At 35.4% G+C, this 16095-nt stretch overlaps 1 protein-coding gene across 2 annotated transcripts; it reads right to left on the bottom strand.

Annotated features, from left to right (window-relative positions):
• Positions 1-228: 228 nt before the first annotated feature.
• Positions 229-15007, bottom strand: Hap40 (Huntingtin-associated protein 40 kDa). Of its 2 annotated transcripts, none has more exons than XM_083125935.1 (6): positions 14890-15007; positions 11267-11313; positions 9313-9735; positions 4999-5098; positions 2521-2639; positions 229-1299 (listed from the first exon to the last, which is right to left on the bottom strand). In XM_083125935.1, exons 1-6 carry the CDS (start codon positions 14955-14957, stop codon positions 1130-1132), a joined length of 927 nt encoding a protein of 308 aa, XP_082982061.1. In that variant the 5' UTR covers positions 14958-15007; the 3' UTR covers positions 229-1129. The 2 variants fall into 2 exon arrangements, with proteins under 2 accessions (XP_082982061.1, XP_082982062.1); XM_083125936.1 differs by having other exon boundaries at positions 9610-9735.
• Between the last annotated feature and the right edge of the window lie 1088 nt (positions 15008-16095).

Genomic DNA, 16095 nt, shown 5'->3' with positions numbered 1-16095 from the left:
GCTTCAGAGTTCACTAAGTTTTGAAAATATGAAGAATGGCCAAAATGCCGTCAGTTTGACAGTCTATACCTCAAGATTGATGCATAAAATGAAGTCTGGAGCTCTGATTCCAGCATGAAGGTCTTCGCAACGATGTATTTTCCTTAAAAAAAAGTGATAATTTCTAAAATTAACTAAAGAAAATTTCACAGGTTGTAAATATACTAGCTAAAGCTTTATTACTTCGGCTTAGTATTATGAAACATTTTAACAAATTTTTCTGAAATTATTATAAAAAGGTCGATTGTACCTTGACTAGTTTTTGAGTCAAGACCGGAAAATAAAAGAAAAGCATGTTTTCACCAGAAATCAAAAAGTAGGAAACTTACAAGAAGGATATGTTGTGAAATGTAAAAGTTGAAGCATCTAGGATTTCCCCTTTACATGATACCCTTGCACTGATGATAATGCAAAATTTACAGCCTAATTTTATGTATATAAATGGAAGCAAATGAACATTTATTTTTCACAGAAATAATGTTCTTCATATACAATAACTAGTATTGTAGCCTCTTTCCAATTAAAAGTAAATATGAAATAAAAAGCATCATAACATAAATCAGTTCTCTGTAAATCATTATTATCTAAATCCGAAGCAGCACAAAATTGCAATTCCTCCAACCCGTAAAAATTCAATTAAAATAAAGCAATATTGAGTATAATTTAAAGAAAGGAAAAATTGGAATGCTTTCTCATTACCTTTCCCTTTGATATAATATTTTAATACATTCAACAGGGGATTGCAACGTACAAAACTACAATAACATTCACTCTCCTTTGAATCTACAATAAATACATGCACACTACTTGTAAACAATAGTTAAAACATGCCTCTGAAACAGTCATAGACCCAACAGGAGAAAGAACTATTTGATTTCCTAACATTTTACCCATTTAACCACTCTGATTGTAACACTTCAGTCTTTGCTTTCACACCTGATTGCATTATGACACGTCTTGAGTACTTTGAACTTTCCGTATTTACAGTTTACAATAGTTCACAGCCAATTGTTCTTTATTGATAGTTTTGTCCACTGATTGCACAACGTAGTTTTCCATGATGAAACACACTATCTTGCTTGATGGCACTTTATCTCGAACTCATCTCTCTCACTAAAAGACGAAGCAAGCCTTGTTGCTCTGCAGATAACAACGGCCTCAAGTCTGCTTCCAGAGCTTGCAAAGATTCCAAGTCCTGCGACTGGCATGCCATAACTAGCGACTGCATCAGCAAGAATAGGTCCTCACTCAAAAAGTTTACTGTAAAGTAAACAATGAAGAAATTAATTGCATCATACTGTAAGGCAAAGCAAAGTTCCCCATGTACATTGCATCCTGCCATGAAGGCACATATAGGAGAGATGTAGGGACCCAGACATTCTCAATCTCAGCCATTTGTAGAGGTGATGTGATCAGTATCACACTCTGGCAATCTTTATCCCCAGGGTTTCCCCATACCCATTTATTTGAATGGCAGAACAATTCTGATCTTATATCACTCATGCCGGCTCCTACCAAAAAAGAATAATACAGTAAAACCTCCATTTTACATCTTTGAGGGGACCAAGATGGAAAAACTTAAAATGCAGGAAAATGTGAAATCGAGGAAAAATTTATGACATTTTGCTATGTTGGGATCATCAAGGTTGAATGTAAAAGGGAAAATGTAAAATCAGGGTTCCACTGCATTTGTAATTTGGTTTCAGGCACAATGATCCAGTTGGTATGACATCTGACTGCCACATGGAAGACCAGAGTTTGATTCCTGAGGTCTCAGGTGGAAATTTTTCAGAAAATGTGTCTGTGTACATCTGCTCTGAAGATCACACCTCTTTCAATTTGCTACCTGGAGGGTAAAGGCAGCCGAAGCAGGATGCTGATGTTATCATTCAGATTGAGAATATGTGGACCCTACCTACCTAACTACACCCTCCCTTTTCCACCTTCATGAATGTGTGTGTCCTTTTATTAGTTAGGATGAGAGTTAATGTTGGATCATGCCTTTCACAGGATTCACCCACGACCAGGCATTGAGTCACAATGCCTAACCACGGCATGACAAGAGACCAGCTCCATAAATGAACAGATTTATTTATCAATATGTGATAAGCATACAGCATCTACTGGATGACTACACATCATGCTTGGGAAACTGTTTACAAAGCTTTCACCCCTTCTGGAACTACTGTGGCAACTATTACTTTATACTAACTTTATGCATGAAACAAAACCAAAAACCATCCACAATTACAACAGACAAAAAATAACTTTCGCATTACATAAGTGTGCTTCACTACCATAACAAAAGAATTGGCTCGAAATGGCATTTAAAAGTAGAATTAAAGGTCTACTGAACTAACTACCTGAAATAGCTTAAGTCATGCAGAGGATACAATAATAATTTACTGAAAAATAATCTGAAATTGTTGCTCAAACAGGGATTGAACATATTTTTGTCATTCTGCTAAATAGGCTATATACCTGTGGGAATTCCATCTTCACCCCATGCATATTTTTCTAACACTTGTGCTAAGTCTGCAGGTAGTCGCTGAGGCGTTGGTTGCAAGACAAGTAATAGAAGAACACGAGTTACTTCACACCTGAAAAATTACAAGAGAATAATTAAATTAAAAATTAAAAGTAAAAATATGTAAAAAGATATATATATTCATTCTTACATAAATTGAATCCATTAACACATAGTTTCTCAACCTATGGGGCCCGACCCACTGCTGGGTCCCGAGGGGGGGGGGGGTTGGTGGGTCGCAAAGTTGGGCTCGAAAAATCTATTTACTGTGTCTTAACAACTTTACATTTAAATTACTAAGACATATTGTTTTAACAATTTAAATTCAATCCTTGAGGTGCATAGTCTAAACTCTACATTTCTGTTATTCACGCTCTACCATTCATTTTTACCAGCATCAATCAATTTCAGCATGTGTGTTTAATTAGATGTTCGACTAGAGTCAATTAGTTTCTTAAATTACATATTTACTTTTCTAGAATGAGTATGTGTAATTTGTTTAAGCAAGCGTCATAAAGTACTCAATGTTAGCAAAAAAAAAGATTATAAACTGGGTGCACATCCCTACAAGTAATTCTGCCCATGCCCATGCTTATGGGTCCCATGAAATGTAATGGGTCCCGGACTGAAAAATGTTAATAACCACTGCTTTAACAGTATCTGATAAGGACACAGTAGGGGACTCTTGTCAGTGAAAAACAGCTATGTTGGCTATCAGACTACCACCATTGGCAAAGATGAACCCTCTTGAAAGGGTCATTGGCCTGTGCATGATATGGCTTCTCCCCTTACCGACACTGTGTGACTCAAACAGAATACATGTGTGACGTGGAAGGATTGTTTGTAGCTATGTTTGTTGTGGTGTTAGAGGTTTTGGAATGGAAGAGCTTTACGTACAGATGCGAGGGAGATGGTGGTGAAGGTGCAAAGGCAAATAGATAAAGCACATGCGAAGAATTCTTGCAATCTGGAAAGGGCTACCAAAATTAAGTAAATGGCACAAGTGCATTGGCAACAGTGTTCATGTGGCTCAGCACAGAATGGTAGGGAGCTGGTACAGTTTTACCTTCTGCCCTATAGGAGCTTGACACCAGTATAAACAGTACACCTCCATTTTCTACCATATTTCTATACAGAAAAAAAGTGTGAGGGTAGTCAAGTACATGTGGTTGTTGGTTTTCAATTCTTTTGTTGTTGAGACACAACCACTTTCAATTGTTAATGTATATGTAGAAGAAGATATCAGAATGTGGATACTATGTTCCAACCACATAATCTCAATCTATTCAAGTTGAAGATATTCATAGATTTACTTGTGCGGCAATCAGAATATTAAAAACAGATGTCATTTATGTACAAAATTCAATTTTGCATTTTTCATAATTCTTCCGATATTCATTCAAAATCTATTAGCTTGTGCCATTGATTAATAGGGCTTGGAAGTTGATGACCTAAAATATCTAAATAAAAAAAATATCTATAAAATTACCTTAAAATTATTAAAAAATGGCTTAAAAGAAACTAAAAATAATGTTCGCTCTCAAAATGATAGCTTGATTTTTTCATAAATTACAACAGAATAATTAGACAAAACCACTTTTTTAGAGTTTTAAACTACTGAAGCAAAGGGGGGGGGGAGGGAAGCAATTAAGTGCTAATGTAGTTCTTCTTAATTTTACTTCAAGGTTTTTCTGTGAAAGTCATTCAGCTCCTTTCAGATTACATACAGTAGTCTGTCAGCATATGAAAATACAGTTGTGTTTCGCATACATCACACTATATTTTTTTAAAATATTAAAGCGATTATAGTGGCCAGCAAAGGAACCTCAAAGCAGGCTTCACACAAAGTATTTTAAGTGCTGGAGGAAAAATAAATGTACCACAATTATTATTTACTCCATTGCCAAACTTTCAGTTTAAAATAATATTGTGCATTTCCATTGACTGTATCTGTATGGCGAACTTGCTAAAAAGTCTATGTCAGGAAATTTAAATACATAAATCATGGTAGCAAATGCATTTAAAATTCACGACACAACAGGGGAGAAAAAAAAATAAACCTCAAAAACGAAGACAAATGCAATCAAGATGGCAATCAATACTGAAAAATGATCTAAAAGCCACAAGGACAAAAAATGCAAAATGAAAACAGTGTTTTCTGGTTCTAACTTCTGGGAAACGGACTGATATCAGGTTAAGCATTGTTTTCAAGGATCAGAAAAAAAGATGATTTTCCATCAACTTCCGAGCACTAGTGATAAAATTCAAACTGGTTTTACACTACATAAAAAAACCATATGCAGAATAAGAATAGAGAAGAGGATACTTTTTGGTTGGTCTTGCACAAACATTGACTCAACTAATTTATATTCCTTGCATCCGCTCACCACTTGATACACAAGCATGCACATGCTAGACTTAAATTTACTTACCTATGTAAAATATCACAGTATACACCTGAAGGTGGCTTTCCACCATATTCTGTTGCAGATACCATATCATTGAATACATTTAAAGCACCATCGTAGTCACCTGGTAAAAATAAAAAATAAATTCTTACAACAATTTATGTAAAACAAACAGAAGGAAACGCTTCAGCTGTAACTGATGATAACCCTTAACATAAAACAATATCATCAAATTTTGAAAATTTGGATTATACCTGGATTAGGCTATAAGATGTAAAAAATATTAGTGTTATTGTATCACTATGTATAAGCAAATTCTCAAATTGTATACATATTTAATTTTTATTCATAGTATGGGGTTTGTTCTATGATTAGCTCAGATAGTTAAATTATATTCTAGGATCATTCCACACCAACAGAACACAATGCTCCAGATTCAAATGAAATTTACATGCTATCATGGATATAAGGAAGAGGCCCAAATCTTAAATTGATGTGCCAACTGGTTTTGACATTACAGACTCTTGAAGTTCATAAATTTTACAACATAAAAAAGCAAATAGAATTTATTTAAATACATTTCAAGTTCATGTACTTCTTGAGCTAGTGAACCAAAAAGAACTCAATATGAAACTGGTTCTATGGGTTTCCACATAATTTCAATTTTTTTCTTCTCAAAGCTATATTTTGATTTGATTTGATATTTTAAGTTCACTTTATGCATAGAAAGGGTAGAATTTAAAGTGGGATCCTCCACTAGGTATCAAACCCGGGACCTATATTTTCATTGCTTGATTGAATTGTTGTTTTAAGTCCACAGTAAGGCTAATCAGGACTGTATCTACAGTTCAAAGTGGGATCCAAACCACTGTGGCATGGCTAAACACTGGGTATCGAACAGGGAACCCCTTGATTACAAAGCAAGACGATGACATTACCACTATGCAATTGGGGGGACGCCTATATTTTGAAAATCCTCAAACATATGTCATATTGATCTTAATCTTGAGATTGTGATGATTACAAGGATTACAGTTGGGATTGTTTTGTTCAAAAAAAATTCTCACCTGTTTGACTGAAATGGTAGGTGCATAATGTAAACATCATATTATTGTACAGGATGTCTGATAAGTCACTCCTTATTTCTAAATTATTTCTCTTGTAGTCTACGGTTATTACAAGCATAAAAACACAATTTTTTGTTGTGAAGCTTCAAGAGAACACATGCTCCCTTCATCAGACATTTATTTTTAGTTTGATTAAAAATACAGTTATAACAATGGTTAATTTTTGTAAACAAAAAAGAATCAGTTATACAATGGATGTTGTCAATGTTACATTGTTGTAATATAGCAACTTAACTGTGAAAAATAAGCAGTCTGTTTTATTTTTATTTCAGATAAAAATTTTGATCACATTATTTTTTATTATTTAAAAATTATGAATTCCAAATATCATCAGGCAATTCAAAATCATCATTGCTTTCACAGAGTTTCTTGATGATTTCAGTTTCATTAAATTTTAAAGTTGGTGGCTTACTCCATTTGTGAAAAAGAAACCTCCATAATGAGTCCATATTACCATTTTCATTATTTAATTTATTCCAGTGTTCTTCTGCAATGAACGAAGCTTTCCGGACACTCAAATCGATGTTTCCCGTCACTCTTTTTAAAACACTTCTATTTTTAATCAAATGCTTCTCTTCGATGATGTGAGCTGACAAACCTGTTCTTGGGTTACATTTATAATGTCTAAATCGTGTTCGTGACATTTTATTGCCATTTTCCTTGCTGTTTGTCCTACATAATCCTTTGAACATGAACAACTTATATTATATATTCCTGTGGTTTCCACATCTGGTACAGATTTTCTCATTTTGTATTCATTAAATGTACATTCCAAACTTCTTGGTGATCTAAAAACAATTTTGAAATTAAATCTTCTAGAAATTTTTGCAAATTTAAATCATCGAAGAGAAGCATTTGATTAAAAAGACGTGCCAAATAGCTTGTCTCAATGATTTGAAGAAACTGAGATATTGAAAATGGTAGTGTTGGATTGGCTGAACTACCAAGTGGTGAACTTCTATGCAGAAGGTGTAAAAGAGTTTGTTCCACGCTATCAAAAGTGCTTGGGGCCTCTCCGAGTGGCACAGTGGTAAGAGTCATCGCCTTGTAATCAAGGGCTCCTGGGTTCGATACACGGTGGAGGTACACGGCACAGTGGTTCAGACTCCACTTTAAACTGTAGATATAGTCCCGATTAGTCTCGCTGTGCATAAAGCGGACTTAAAATGCCAACTCAATCAATCAATCAAAAGTGCTTGGAAAATAATGGTGACTATGTTGAAAAATGAAGTGGATATGTACTTGTTTGTAGCCACTAATACAGTGTTGCTACACTTCTTTTCTTGCTTGATACAATTAATCGACCCTTATTTTTTAAATGCACCTCGTATCAATATTGGGTGGGTGAGAAGGCACAGGGACATCCAAAAATAAGAGTATGATCAGAGTATCACATCTTCAACAGTTATTGTACCTCTTCGATTATGAAAATGTGTCAAGAATATTGAGGTTTACGTGGAGTTTTGAATTATGCCGAACACAACCTAAAGAAGTGTATTGTAAAACAACACTAATGGAACGGAATAAAGAAGTCATAACTATTTAACAATAGGGGGTGGCTTATCAGACTCCCTGTATACACTAGAATTACAACACAATGTGCATATTGCATTCTTAAAAATAATCATCAGAGGTATTAAAGCACGTGCTTTACAAATGAGCAGACAAGTACATCAAAATTGTAATCATAGAGAGTTGTTTTTGGGGGGTGGGGAGACTAGGTTCTTAGGGAAGTGAAATTTTGACATATCTTTCCCAAAATATTAGTTCAAAAAACATAATTTTATGCAAAACCTCTCCTTCTCATCTTCTTCAATCATACATTTATTTCACTAACCAGTAGAGCATGATGTCGATCTATATCAGCCTAAGGGGAGGTATATGCATTTTTCAGAGAAATACGGAACTTGTATCATTTATTGTTTTTTGGGCATGTCTACATGTATTTTCTTATATGTTTTTCCCATAGGTGCATTTCCAACAATTAGCAAGTTCCTTTTGCAGAAATTCATTAAGAGATCAACTCTCACCTAATCCATAGTTTCCTATTACGGCCTCTCCTACTACAGCATTCCTTCAACTATGACAATAATGCATATCTTTTCTTTTCTATTATATATTCAATCTTTTAATAGTTGTTTTTCACAGCCTCTTCTGTTAACAGTGGCACGTAAACTTGTACGAGCTCTTAACTCCCTTTTCTTTCCTTGCAGTCTTACAACTATAATCTTGTCATACACATAGTCAGGGGTAGAAAAATCCAGGGCACCTGAATTTTTAAATTCAGTTCTAAATTGGTTACGGACATTCCCATTACCTTTGAAAAAAATGCCTCCCTGATGATGCAGTGGTACTATAATTGATTTCTAATCATGGAGTCCAAGGTTCGATACCCGGCTGAGGTACATAATGGTTCGGATCCCATATTAAACTGTAGGTCCAGCCCCGATTAGCCTATCTGTGCATAAAGTGGGCTTAAACATATCTTAGTTGGGTTCATGGATTTCTTAGCCAGTATTTGGAAGAAAATACTGCTGGTGCGCCTGAATTATTTTTAGTTTTGTCCATCCCTGCATATAATGCACTAACGTCACTTTATTTTTCACCTGCAGTCCAAGTAGAATGCCAACACCACGATTTCCCTTGTGTACTCCTCCAGAACAATGTTCAAGAAATGTGCTTACATCACATACGTGTTTGTTTATTTTGATCAATTTTAGTGACCACTGTCACGATCCACATTGGTACTTGTAGTAGTCTGGTTTGCGAGCTTCTGGTCTGTGCTGTTACGCTGATGGTACGTGAGTTTCTGGCATGTTTCTTGTGTATATTAAAATATTTTAAATTCTTCACTTACCAATTCACTACTTTGTTCCCACCTCACTTCTGACATTCCCATAATATTTACTTTATTTCTTCTCATTTTCACTTCACGTTTTCCAATTTGTGTAAAAACGGTGTGAAATGATCCGTCTTCGCAGTAATCATTATTTCAGAACCTAAATTAATTGACTAATCAAGATAAGGCATGCATTAGTAATTGAAAGAGAGGAACCATACATTCACGAATCTGTATTGCTCAAAAGCACACTTTTCCACTTGTTATTTTTCTTAACTATTCTGTTGCATAAGAAAATAAAACTTCTCAGGCAGATCCAAGTGCCATTAAGTGCACCAAGAAACGAAAGAACTAAGATATCAACTCACGTACCTAATTCTATTTTACAGGAAGCAACTAAACCTAATGTGTTTAGATAATCTAAAGGGCTTTGACTTTGCAGTTCAGCTGCTCTTTGATATTCACACACTGCTTCTGCTGTCCTTCCTAAATCTTTCAACGCATTTCCAAGTTCTAAACACAATGCAGCCGCAAGAGAATTCTGCTTCTGCTCCTCATGCAGCCGTATGGCATAGTTGTAGCAGTTTATCGCTGCCTGTAAATGTTCGTCGAAACTAGGACACCTTAAACTGTGATTCTTGTTCTCTGCCTGCAAGAACAAACGAGCACCTTTCACTAACGCGGCAATCTCTCCTGAGGGATTCCCAAGGGTCTGTTCACAACGTGCAACTGCCAGGCAGCAAAATCCTGCATACTGCAACTGCTCCTCATTCTGTAAGTGTTTCGCTAGAGTACCTGAAATGGAGAAGTTAAAAAAAAATATCTGTATCAAACTTTGATATTCATTTGGAAAATAAGGTACCAAAATCACATTCTATAGATATATGGTACTCTAAAACTTCAGTATTACAACCATGAAGAAAAAAAAATAAGCCATTCCAATGTCAATTTGAAACATCCAAAAAGATTAAAGGTCATATGAAGTGGTCCAACATCAGTGTTCCAACCATTTTTAAAAATTGATTTCTTTGTATGATTACAGTGGGTCTGGACTGATAATATTTTATTTTCTCTCATGTGTGGTTTAGACATGGGCAATTTTCCCTTTTTTAATGCATACACATACCTTTACATAATTGTCAATGTGTCTTGAACAGTGAAACATATTGGACACATATTGTAATTAGCATATTCATATGCTTCATGTGAAAAATTATAAGGCCTGAGAGTGAATCCTTTCTTCACTATGATGCTCTGAAATATATTTTTTATGCAAAAACAATACCCAATTATGGTTTAAAAATTTCTACAGAATACAGGGGAACTTTGATAACTCGAACCTCAACATCTTGAATTCCGTGATAAGTCGAATTTTTTGTAAACCCCTTGAATTGTCCATAACACTCAATACTAATTTTACCTTAACAACACGAATAAAACCTTGATAAGACAAATTTTTGTACAGTGTATGGGATGTTGTTCGAGCTCAATAACTCGAAGGTAGAGTATCAAAAACTTCTATGAGTTGAAGTTAAATTCTAATCACCTCTATAACTCGAAGTTTTAGTCGCACGAACCTCAATAAGTCAAAGTGTAGGGTGCGTACGTACAACTTCAGGTGATCAACAACCGTGTTGGGACTTAAACTCCCCCACCCTGCCTTGTATGTAACCATCATTGTTAATGTGTTTAGACCTCTATAACTCAAAGTCAGCGATTTTGGCCCTCAATAATTCGAACCTTGGTAAGTCGAAATACTTGATACCTCGATTTTTTTGTTTTTCCCATCAACTTCAAGTTATCAAGGTTCCACTGTACCACTATAACACGAATGCCATATATACGTTAACTGGAATGTTTCTTGTAGGATGGTACCAGAGATAGCGAAGATTACATAAAATGGCCAACATTTATAAACTTGGCGAAATTGGAACACTGAAGAGTGTAGAAATAACATCAGATAAACACTTATCAGTATTAGTAGTGGGGGAAATCTGAGGTGGCAGTATCCATTCCAGAAATATGTTAACATAGAAATTGTTGTACAATGCTGTACATCTTGGCATAACATGAAAAAATATCTCTCACACCCCTAATAATCTTATAAAAATGAACAAATTACTTGCCTTACAAACTTACAATACTTAAACATTAAGACCTAAATTTCCTCTTCCAGAGTGATCTTGCCACAAGAACAAAAATAAAAACAGTTCAAAATCTATTCCAATTAACTATTCTACAATTAATACTGAGAATAGTTCTTCTGAAATTTATAATATAATCTAGTAAACTATTTTTTGATAAAGTATACACAATTTTAACTTACCAAATTGCTCACTGGCCTCAGTTACATTTGGTTTCCTCAGAAATCTCCTACAATACAGAAAGAATTAATTACTCACACGCACAGGTGATGTTTCTTACATAAAAATTCACGGTATATCTAATTACAGATCCACGTTTTAAAGGTGCACAAACTTCGAGACTAATTACACGTTCCTTGTACTTGGTGCTGCTATTTGTTTCAGATGCAATAAATACTGTAATTTTAAACTACCAGCACATAGAAAAAAGATTGTCACATGAGATACAAGTACATTAAAATGAGAGTAGGAATCTGACAAGAAATTGAAAATTATACACATGATTGTGCTCATCATGATGGCAACTGAAGGCTATTTTTTGTACACTGACACTGCATAAACTGAGGTCTGTATCAGATAGTTATGTACACCTAGAATGGTCAGTGCATTGGGTATTATTTTCAACCTATTTCATTAATATGAGGAAACACTGTAATGGATGGCAGTATTCATAATATGTTTCACTAGGAAACTAAAATTAAAATTACCAACAGGAAGTTAATGTTTTGAAAGGATACTTTTATGATAAAAACATGTACTGTACTTTCATGAAGATATCTGATATTCTCAAAGTTGTGATACTAATAGTATTTACCTATCTCTGGGTAGGACTTCGACACATTGTTTGCACATAATTTCAGCATGCCAGTGTCTATAGTTCTTGCATACATATGTACACTTTGTAGAAAGAGTTCCGAATGTTTAATGATAAGGAGAAAGACAAAGTATTGCATTATTGTAGAAATGATTGTTACAGTAAATTTGAACCTTGGTAAAAGTAATTACCACTGTTTCGAGTTACGAAAAGTGCAATTTATCAGTGAAAAACAGATGCAAAAAAAGTACCTTACGTAAGCAAAGCATTTAGAGACATTATTTGAATACTAAGAGGGCAACTGACTAGCCTAACCTAACTACGAAACCCCTTTACACCATGCACAGGTGAACTTGATGGCAGCAGTACTCCGTAACCCAAGACGACCGTAAATGAATGGCTGGTTGCAAGTCTGAATGTAATTAAGTGTAGAGCACTTCAAAACATACTGGAAATTACTGTGGGAGTAAGTTCGATGCTTGGAGACTTAGCACAGTTCAACGCTTCGCTAGGTATTGTTTACTGGAGAAATTATGATTTCAATGCAAGCAGGAGCTCTTGGTTTCATGTCAACTCGCTCAAGTGTCTGCGGATTTTCATGCGAGGCTTGAAGGAGGTTTTATATTCAAGACCATAGATTACATGATCATTAAAGCATTTAGGGTGTTATTTTAATGCTAAGAGCCCTAAACCTAACAACAAAAGAATTTAGGAATACTTCATTAATGCTAAGAGCACTAAACTGACCTGCCTAACAGGAAAAGCATTTAGTGTAGAAATACCTCTTCACACCCCACGCACGTGAAGTAGATCGCAATCAAAGAATAACATGGGAGTATATGTAACGGAAAAATCGTCCTCCAGAAAATGCACAATAATTAATCACTAAGATACTGAAGTATGTGTCAACAGACATAATTGGAAATAGAACTGTGTAAAATATTCCCGTGCACAATGATAAATTCGGAATTAAACACATGGAACTTGAGCCCAAAAAAAAACATTCATAAACAACTCTTAATCATCATAAACCATGAACAATTTTTCACCTTCTAACAGGTGTACAGAGGACCAAGAGGACCTGAAAATTAAAGGGAAAAATTACTTAGCTGGTAATCACACTAATTTTTTTAGCAGAAGTTGTTTAAAGCACTTGGCAGTCTGATAGGAAGCGATATCAAGGAGTATTTAAAAGCTGCAAAGCTCTGCAGGAGCGAATTTACAATACTGGACCCCTCCCCGATTTTAGTAATATTTCACATATTCACTAATTGAGGCCTCCCAATCCCGAATTCAAAGTTAAGCCCCACGAACCATACACATGTAGCCCCACACACCATTGACTGAAAGACCCACGAACCATGCATGCGTAGCCCCACACACCATTCACGGATAGCCCCAAAAAACCATTCACGGATAGCCCCACGAACCATGCATGCAAGGTTAGGTTAGGCAAACATAGTTAAAATTGTCATGTTCTGGCAAAACAATGGCGAGTTTGGAAACACTGACCAGGGGTTACATTATAGAATGCACGGAACAGTTGGTTCACGTAGTCGAACGTAAAGAAGACAAGAGCATTTGTGCATCGGAGAGACATTAATGTCGAAAAATACATGATTTACCAGCTGAATTAAGTTGAACGAAAGGAGAAAACACTTCCACGAGCTTTCAAAAGTCTACAGAAACTCAGTTCCATAAGTAGTTTCTCCAGTAAATTTGAAGAAATGTGTTTTCCCTATGCTATACCGTTACCCACGATCTGTGTTCTCTAAGTATCAAATCAACACTGTGGCAATGCTGTAGACACAGTAAGTCATAGCAAACGTCAATTGTTTATATCAACAAATATGGTTTCCATACTTGGGTACTTGTTTACTATCCTTCGGACACATTTATTTATTTTTACAGAAGAAACTACTTACCGTAATAAGTTCCTGTAGCATTGTCGAACATCGGGAAGGTGTTGTGTGTGATATGGGAATGTTTCATAGCTGAAATTCATGTTGTTCGTTGAAAATTAATTCTCCGACGGAGAATAGCTAGCACCACGAACCATTGGTGCGTGGATAGATTAGTTCTGTTAGGTTAGGAAACATAGTTAAAATTTGGTGTCGTGTTAGTATCAGGATCTAGAAATTGGAAATAATTGTGAACCATTGGCGCTAGACCCACGAACCATTGGCACGTGGTTAGGTTAGTTCTGTTAGGTTAGGAAACATAGTTAAAATTTGGTATCATGTTAGTATCAGGATCTAGAAATTGGAAATAATTCTCACCGACGAACAATTGTTATTGCTTTCATTTGCTTGCCCTACGACAACCCGATGCTGCGTACGTTTGATGACGTAAGCCCCTGTCAGTGTTTCAAAACCCTTTTTTTTTATTTTTTTTTTACTATACTTGCCTAACGTAACCAAACCTAACCTTATCGGAAATGGTTCGTGGGGCTATCCGTGAATGGAAACACTGCATGCCCACTACGGTAGTCAAGATTTGCTCGCCATATTCTGTGTTATGGAAGCAAAAAAAGGAGTCAAAGAAATTACTCTCTATGTGAAGAATTGTGTTCTTTCTTCATGTAAAAAGCATAATGGCACATTGAACTATGTTCCGTAATACACAATTGGTAAGTACGAACCATGCGAAACACAAAATATCCGATTTTAATGTGTCTCCGATATATGAAACTGGTACTAATTTCTTCTACAGCTTTGGAATCAGTGACTGTCTCTATATAATTTGAACAGATAATTTATGCTTGTTAAGAGTGAATGTGATCTCCCTAGATTTATGTCATTTCTTAGGTTTCAATATCTTCCTCCCTATTTGAAAAGGTGTACTGAACTATGTTTAATTGTGCATCCTGTCCACTACAAGAGGGCAACCGTACAAAAGTGTTCACATCAGCACGTAACGGATACAACTATTCCTTTTAAAGTACAACTAGCATTTGAATGATACTTCACTTATGGCTGTAGACGTACTTACTTTTTCAATTTGTTGGAAATGGTCCGATATTGTCCTAAAAAATCATTGCTTCCACCAATATCCGTCATTTTCCTACACCTACATTACTGACATCTATGAAGAAAGTGAAAAGGAAACCAACGTTGCCAACCTCCAGATAAGAAAAATTGCTGTTTAATCTGTGACATTATGCAAAATGCTGATTAATTGTGCTAGGAAATTATAGTAATGAATCATTACTCTAATTGATAATTAGTAATAGTAATTTATTATAATTATTTTCGGCCGAGATGACCTCAACATTGAACTAGAGAAAGTTTGAGATCATTCCTCGACTACAAAGCGGAACATTTGTTTTATTTGCGCCCTACAACCTACAACTTTATACTGATATCTTGCGATGAAATGCAGTGATCAGAACGCTACATTTTATAAGTACCTTCGCTACAACTACAGCTACTCTTCCAAAATGTAGCTACGCTACAGCTACATTTACCAAAAAGTAGGTCGCTACGCTACTACTGTGCGCTACTCGCTACTTTTGCGCTACTTCTGTATTAAAAACTTAAAACAACCATATGGCTATTAAAAAGAAGCCCTAGTATGATAGTTGTACTTACTGAAAAATAGATTCTGTTATTTATTACCATGATTCCTTTCATTCTATAATTTTATAGCAGTGTTACTTCAGTTACATATTTTTAATAAAGTGTTTGAGAATAAATTACCTTTGTAAGTGGCATATCAATTCAAAAAACTAGGTCTTACACGTATCCGTGTTGTTCGTATAGTCATATCAAAAATATTTATGTGACATACTTCCTTTTAAAATTAATTGGAAGAATATCACATGTATCGAAATTAACTATAACGTGTTGCGCAAAATGGGAATAAGATAAAACTGTGATATTTAGCTATTTAATCTTCTTAACTTGAACAGAATGTTATTTGGGGGATGGCGGATATTTGCTTGAACCTTGAGGATAGCTGGGGAATGCCTCTAGTGGTTGAGAAACAGGTGGAGCAATTCTTTACCTAAGCTTTTCTGTTGGAAATGCTTCCCCGACAACACAGTGAAAATTGTAATTGTCACATTGTATTTAAAGGGCCCCAGGTGCGATACCCAGCGGAGGGTACATGGTGGTTCGTATCAGTCTCGATCAGCTGATCTGTGCATAAAGTGGACTCAAAACAAATACTAGGAAAGACGCCTAGTTGGGAAGATGG

Source organism: Lepisma saccharinum, chromosome 7, assembly GCF_977018435.1.
Source record: "Lepisma saccharinum chromosome 7, izLepSacc3.1, whole genome shotgun sequence".
NCBI classification, from domain to species: domain Eukaryota; kingdom Metazoa; phylum Arthropoda; class Insecta; order Zygentoma; family Lepismatidae; genus Lepisma; species Lepisma saccharinum.
This window is presented reverse-complemented; position numbering and strand designations above follow the sequence as displayed.

Coding starts and splice junctions, on each gene's coding strand:
- Hap40 (XM_083125935.1), bottom strand. CDS start 14,957: ATGACGGATATTGGTGGAAGCAATGATTTTTTAGGACAATATCGGACC. Junction 9,736..11,266: donor TGAGGCCAGTGAGCAATTTG/GTAAGTTAAAAT, acceptor TCTCCATTTCAG/GTACTCTAGCGAAACACTTA. Junction 5,099..9,312: donor TTCCTGTAAAATAGAATTAG/GTACGTGAGTTG, acceptor TATTTTTACCAG/GTGACTACGATGGTGCTTTA.